General features: G+C 44.2%; 1 protein-coding gene across 1 annotated transcript in view; it reads right to left on the bottom strand.

The window, feature by feature from the left end:
* The window catches only part of syt9b (synaptotagmin IXb), a gene marked incomplete at both ends in the record, with an annotated part of 42,336 nt that extends 37,121 nt beyond the window's left edge, over nt 1-5,215 (bottom strand). Inside the window, one exon of the mRNA XM_080544945.1 lies at nt 5,068-5,215. Coding sequence (XP_080401071.1) covers nt 5,068-5,215 — 148 coding nt within the window. The remainder of the gene's footprint in view (nt 1-5,067) is intronic.
* Between the last annotated feature and the right edge of the window lie 2,285 nt (nt 5,216-7,500).

The following is a 7,500-nucleotide window of genomic DNA, read 5'->3' as shown; positions in this document are numbered from 1 at the left end:
GCAGCCAATGACACAGAGGTATTCTTTGCAGCATGACATCGTGCATTGTCATGCATGAAGATGATTTTGCTACGGAAGGCACGGTTCTACTTTTTGTACCACGGAAGAAAGTGGTCAGTCAGAAACTCTACATACTTTGCCGAGGTCATTTTCACACCTTCAGGGACCTTAAAAGGGCCTACCAGCTCTCTCCCCATGATTCCGGCCCAAAACATGACTCCGCCACCTCCTTGCTGACGTCGCAGCCTTGTTGGGACATGGTGGCCATCCACCAACCATCCACTACTCCATCCATCTGGACCATCCAGGGTTGCACGGCACTCATCAGTAAACAAGACTGTTTGGAAATTAGTCTTCATGTATTTCTGAGCCCACTGTCATGCTGCAAAGAATACCTCTGTGTCATTGGCTGCTATAGGCATAAAAGGAGAGAAACTCATGGTGTGGCCCCCATCTTCCCTTGACCTCAACCCTATTGAGAACCTTTGGAGCATCCTCAAGCAAAATATATATATGAGGGTGGGAGGCAGTTCACATCAAAACAGCAGCTCTGGGAGGCTATTCTGGCATCCTGCAAAGAAATTCAAGCAGAAACTGTCCAAAAACTCACAAGTTCAATGGATGCAAGAATTGTGAAGGTGATATCAAAGAAGGGGTCCTATGTTAACATGTAACTTGACCTGTTAAGATGATTTTGTTTGTAATAGCTTTTGATTTCAGTAAATATGACCTCCTAATATGACCTCCTAACCCTAAATTCATCAAATTACCATTTGTAGTTCTTTACAACCTATAAAATGTTTTGAAACTCTGTTGTGCATAATAATTTGGAACAGTGGATTTTGAGTTTTTTATTTAAAAAAAAAAATACTGTTATCATTGGGAGGTTTGTTCAATAAAATGTGAATTATACTCTAACGGTTGATGACTTGAAAATTATACTGATTGTCATTTGCATCGACTATTTAGGAAAATCTGAGAAAAATATAATTTGCATAATCATTTGGAACGGGCTGTATATACGGCTTCCTCTATACTTATCTTACCATTACTTGCTGGTTGTTTGAAACAGGTGTTTTAGTACTAGTCTGGAATGAATGCCTGCATACCTAGAAACTCCCCAGTTGGGGAACCATTTTTTCTAGATTGTCCTTGGTGACCACATCAGAGGACGCTGGAGGAGGTAGAAATCGGAGGACGTGCTCATTGAAATGAGGACGTTCCTCATTCCGTCCCATGCGTTACAATGAGCCCGTCCTCCGATTTCTACCTCCACCAGCCTCCCCTGAACCACAGGTAGAGGGGAAGAGGCCCATTGAAGTATCTCATTATTTTTAGAGTAATGCCTATCATCACTGGATGATGACATCAACCTTGTTAGACCACCGCATGTGGTCCTCAACAATCAGTTGGTTTAGGAGGATTATTTCAGTGGTGTATTATTTTGTCAATGGTTGATCTTTGGTCTTATCGCGCACACACACACACACACACACAAACACACACACACACACACACACACATACACACATACACACATACACACACACACACACACACACACACACACACATACACACATACACACATACACACACACACACACACACACACACACAAAAGCCCTCTGGCACATCTATTAGTCTCATTGTGTTGTTTCTATTGGGTCAGTATTCATTCATGATTCATGCCGGGGGCAAGTCCAAGCTGAATTTCTTTCATTAAGAAATCTGTTAAATCGGTGGGGGGGTTAGCACACACACACACACACACACACACACACACACACACACACACACACACACACACATACACACACACACATACACACACACACACACACACACACACTTTCCCTGTCATGGCTCAATAATAACTCCACAGCACTGCGACATGATGTCAATAAGAGACAATAGCAGAGGTGAGGAGGTCGTATTTGAAATGGTGGACTGAGAGAGTTTACGACCAGGGGAGCCTATGGCCTCTACTTCATCGCTGAGTTGCTGTTGTTGTTGTTGTTGTTGTTGTTGCTCCTGGGGGGTATTCCATCAATGCCGCTAAAGGGATAGGCTTGTTTTTGAAAACTCTCGCAAGATTGATCAAAATAAGCCTGGATTTTTTTTGATAAGTCTCACGACACTTATCAGAATACGCCTTGATTTCCCTTTAGCGACGTTGATGGAATACCCCCCTGGCCATGTTACACTGGAAGAGTGTGAGGGGAGACAGTACCTGCTGTGTGACGGCCCCTGTCCCTTCTCCCACCCAGTGTGCTCTTGTCCTACTCCCCTACATGGATCTGAAGACCCAGCGCTTGAACCTAGCTGGTAGATCCACACAGGGAAGGCTGGAGAAGGTAGAAATCGGAGGATGGGCTCATTGTAATGCATGGAATGGATGCATTCTACACCTTAACTATCCCTCCTAAGACCTCTTCATCCTCTCTATCCCCCTGTACAGTTTCTCTACTGTAAATAAAATATCTTAAAAACTGTATATATTTTTAAAATCTAGCATTAGAGTCTAGCATTATAATTGCCCCTGGTCCTAGCATAGATTACTTTCGCTATTACTTTTACTTTTACTCTTGCTATGACGGATGATGGATAGATGATTCACTTACTTAGACAAATGTATTCCTTGTAAGTCGTTTTGAATAAAGGCGTCTGCTAAATGCCAAAAAATGTAAATGTAAATGTTTAAGAGCCAATGCTCAACCAGATGAGGTGGCGTTGATGAGAAAAGGGTGTGAGAAACATGCATGTAGCATGTCTTTGTAATAAACCTGGAGAGAGAGAGAGAGAGAGAGAGAGAGAGAGAGAGAGAGAGAGAGAGAGAGAGGGAGAGAGAGAGGGAGAGAGATGAGAGAGAGATGAGATAGCGTAATCTAATCTGTTCTTTGACGTGATGCTTGCTGTAATGTAATAGTAAATTGTGGCAATAACAGGGGATGTGATGTACATCATTTGTCAGTGCAGAATGTTACAATGCTACAGTAGAAAACAATAGTTGCACATCCAATGTATCATATATAATAATAAATGCCATTTAGCTGACGTAGTGAGTGCATAGATTTTTCAGTATATATGGTCCCAGCGGGAAGCGAACCCACAACCTAAGCATTGTTCTAGCAATGCTCTACCAACTGGACCACAGAGGACCACAGGTGCAGCCGTGCAGGACATACGGACGTACCAAAGGAAAAGGGAATGTCTGCTAAAACATATATGTTTTTATTTTTTTATTTTTTTTACATAATGTTGGCAGTAGCAAGTCAGTAGCCTCAGGTAGGCATAAGTAGCCTCTAATGGCCCATAGGGCAGGAGCCTATCTCCTGTTTCAGTAGCGTGAGGCGGCTTGATGTACAAGTCCACCCCCTGGACATGACGCTGGTATGTCGCAGGGTCTTACCCCCCAATCCATCCCTTAATGCTGAGTGCCAAGCAGGGAGGCATCGGGTACTGTTTTTATAGTCTTTGGTATGACTCGGCCTCTTGTATGGATGCCAACGACATAAACCGTTAAACCAAAAGGACAAGCTCAGTCCAAACCCTGCTGGTAACACTTGTGGTCTCTACATGTAGACAGGTGTAGTGATGTGTGCTGTTGCACTGTAGAACAAAAAGGAATGAAAATAAATAACGTGAGTTCGATCCCCCCAGGTTACCTCATCACAGTGTGATTCCAGACCACCTCTGCTACACAAGTGTATCATATTATTCTTGTAAGTGGGACCTTCGGCATTTCATGTCAGCAATTTACACAGCTTTACAGCCACTTAGTTCTCCACTAGTAATCTGATTAATGAGCGTCCAGACCAGACCTGCCCCCCGCCCCCCCCCCCCCCCCCCCCCAGACCACCAGTGTTTCACCGGACCTGACTACAGGAGCAATCATGTTTCACTGTGCTCGTTTATATGACACAAATATGAATTCCAGGGGACGGTTGGGCCGGTTGACGTTGTCATGTTGCCTAGATGGATCGCTGTTGATGTGGAACAACGCGCGCGCAGTGAAATGGGTCAGCAGGCCTTTCGGGAACAGATCTGTTTGCAGAAGTTCCGCGCGCATGCATGTTTAATGACATGTGTAATGTTTACACGCATCATTCAAGCACAGCTGATATTAATATAGTACAGCCCGAACACAAGCTCACTAGTATACGCAGTGATTGCAGTACCAGGCTGCAAGCTGAGACTGACGTACGAATGCAATTTCATGGTGAACCCTTTGACATTAAAAAGCACTTTTGAACAACAAATTCCACTTAGTTTAGGACAGCTATAAACTACAAGTCTAATGAAAATGCAAACGTCTATCACAGAAATCTTCTTCAAAGCTTTATTTATCAGTGCTGTATGGAATGGGTGGGGCCCCCAAGACAAATAACAACTTGCTTTCGTGCTGCTGGATACGCACTGAGGCCATGGACATGGATGATACGCACTGGGGACATGGACATGGATGACACGCACTGAGGACATGGACATGGATGACACACACTGAGGCCATGGACATGGATGACACGCACTGAGGCCATGGACATGGATGACACGCACTGAGGACATGGACATGGATGACACGCACTGAGGACATGGACATGGATGACACGCACTGAGGACATGGACATGGATGACACGCACTGAGGACATGGACATGGATGATACGCACTGGGGACATGCACATGAATGAATTATACGCTTTGTGCGTCGATAACACTGTTGCTTGTAATATGAAACAAGCAATAATAAACGTAATAAAAACGTTGCATGGAGCCTATACGCAACAAGTTTGCTCAGCACCCTACCAGCAGCAAAGTGTCTTGTAAAATATGAGACCAGTGCAATTATTACTCTTTTTCTTCCAACAAAGATACACGCTTATTGATCTAATAAACTTGTGAATTGGAATTAGGGCTACGCATAGCCTACAGTATTAGACTACTGTCGCAATAACTTTTATCTGAACGACTTAAATTAATTTGATTGTGTTCTTTTATTATTTTGATTTGACATTTCTTGAAAGATATATTATTTATTTTTTTACAACAACATGCCAATGCCTTACCTGAGTCTGAGTATCTCGGTCTGGCGAGATCTCGGAAATAGTAGATGAAATCCACACAGTTTTCGTTCTCCACTTCGCCCTTAGAGCAGAGGTCCGACAGGAGTTCCAGCGCCGTTCGACAGATCTCGTCCTCTCTTTCTCCGGTCATTTCCCTCCAGCATCCTTCTGCGTGGATGATGGGCTCTCTGGCTACACCAGTCCACTGCGCTCATATAACGGTCTAAGTACACCCCTATTCCGAAAGCTCCGATCTACACCTCTCCTATAATAACGCCTATAATGCCTAATCGTGAGCTTAGAATGATAAGGTTCTATCTCCGTTTAGGGCAGTTCATGCAGAGATATTGAGCGTCAAAGTGTTGACATTCCATTATGTTTTGTGAGATGGAACCTTTGTATTGTATTAATTACTAACTCAAAAATGTCAACATTTTAAAAATAACACCACACAGGCATTAATAAACACCTAATGGATCAGATTATGTAAAAAAATAAAATAAAAAAAAAAGACAAAAATGGAGATAGAACCGTATAATTCTAACGTCACGTAATTGCACCCCTATTCCGAAAGCTCCGATCTGCACCGCTCCTATAGTAAGTACACCCCAATACACCACTACTAAAACGCACAACTACTAAACAACCAACACTCTTTTATCCTGGGCAGCGTCGGTCCACACCACTTTTATATCGCCTAAACTACATCCCTAAGCCCGGCAGCTCCACGCCTATATCCATGTCGCCCGGCGCATTTACCGTTTACCGTAGATCAAGCCCGCGGCGGGGAGGGAACACGAGGCTAAACGGTTTGCTTGTTGAATCTGAGTTCACCTCGGGATAGAAAGTTTGGATTTCTTCGGGGAAGAATCCGTTTGTTGTGTTAATAAAGTAGTGCCAGCACACTGTATGAATGAATCCTCTGGCAATGTCAAGCCCTCTCTCTTCTCTCTCTCTCTCTCTCTCTCTCTCTCTCTCTCTCTCTCTCTCTCTCTCTCTCCCCTCTCTCTCCCTATCTCTCTCCCTATCTCTCTCTCTTTCTTTCTCCCTCTCTCTCTTTCTCTCTCCCCTCTCTCTCCCTATCTCGCTCCCCTCCCTCTCCCTCCCTCTCTCTCCCTCTCTCTCCCTATCTCTCCCTAGCTCTCCCTTTCTCTCTCTCTTTTCTCTCTCCCTATCTCTCTCTCTCCCCTATCTCTCCTTTTCTCTCTCTCTTTCTCTCTCCCACTATCTCCCTCTCTCTCCCTATCTCTCTCCCCTCTTTCTCTCTCTCTCTCTCTCTCTCTCTCTCTCTCTCTCTCTCTCTCTCTCTCTCTCTCTCTCTCTCTCTCTCTCTCTCTCTCTCTCTCTCTCTCTCTCTCTCTCTCTCTCTCTCTCTCTCTCTCTCTCTCTCTCTCTCTCTCTCTCTCTCTCTCTCTCTCTCTCTCTCTCTCTCTCTCTCTCCCTATCTCTCTGTCTTTCTTTCCGCGGCGCTGTGCGCTATCCACTGCGCCGTGGTGCTGAAACAGGGCTGCGCTGCCGCTGCCGCGCGTCAAGGTCTTGAATGAATGGTTTCGACTGCGCTCAATTATTTCTCAATGCACTCACACACACACACACACACACACACACACACACACACACACACACACACACACACACACACACACACACACACACACTCACACACACACACACACACACACACACACACACACACACACACACACACACACACACACACACACTCTCACAGACACGGGTACCTCCTCCTCATAACCGCCCCCACCCGCCCAGCCACCGCGTCTCCGCCGACCCATTACTGCGCGTTCCACTTCACTGCAGCCCAGGATGGATGGAAATATCAATATCAAGTAACAAAACTGTGAAATTGACTTGTTTTATCAATTGGTTTATTGTTATTGGAATAGCCTAATCAATCAATCGTGGATATTCTGACACACACAGCCACACCTCAATGATTTGAAGAAAAAACATCCAGGTTTGCAACTAGTGTATACACATGTATGAATTGTATATCTTAAAAAAATATATAATAAAACAAAAAAAATATATATATGTAAGTGTGCTGGAAAACTAGTTTTCAACAAACGACATTTTTCAACAAACGACATTTTTCCCGGTTTATTTAGACAGCTCTCAATACATTATGTCTGCTGTAGTGAATGAGAGGAGTTTTCCCTCGTTAAATAATCTGTTTACGAAGACAGAGTCCCGTCCCCCTGCCGCTCAGAGTCGGGCAGGATTGTTTTCCACATTCGAAGGACAGAGCCAGAGACCCGGCTGACCTTTCGTGATTCCGTTAAGAGGGCAGAGGATGGTTATAAATGTAAAAAAATGTGATTTAAAATGTCAACATGGTAGGAGGAATATGAGTCGCCCTTTAAAAGCATAACCGCCATCTATTCAACAAGTTAAATATCACATGTAAAGGGTATC

This window comes from Nansenia antarctica, assembly GCF_963989245.1.
Source record: "Nansenia antarctica genome assembly, chromosome: 14".
NCBI classification, from domain to species: Eukaryota; Metazoa; Chordata; class Actinopteri; order Argentiniformes; family Microstomatidae; genus Nansenia; species Nansenia antarctica.
Note: the sequence above shows the minus strand (reverse complement) of the source record. Positions and strands in the feature narration are given on the sequence as shown.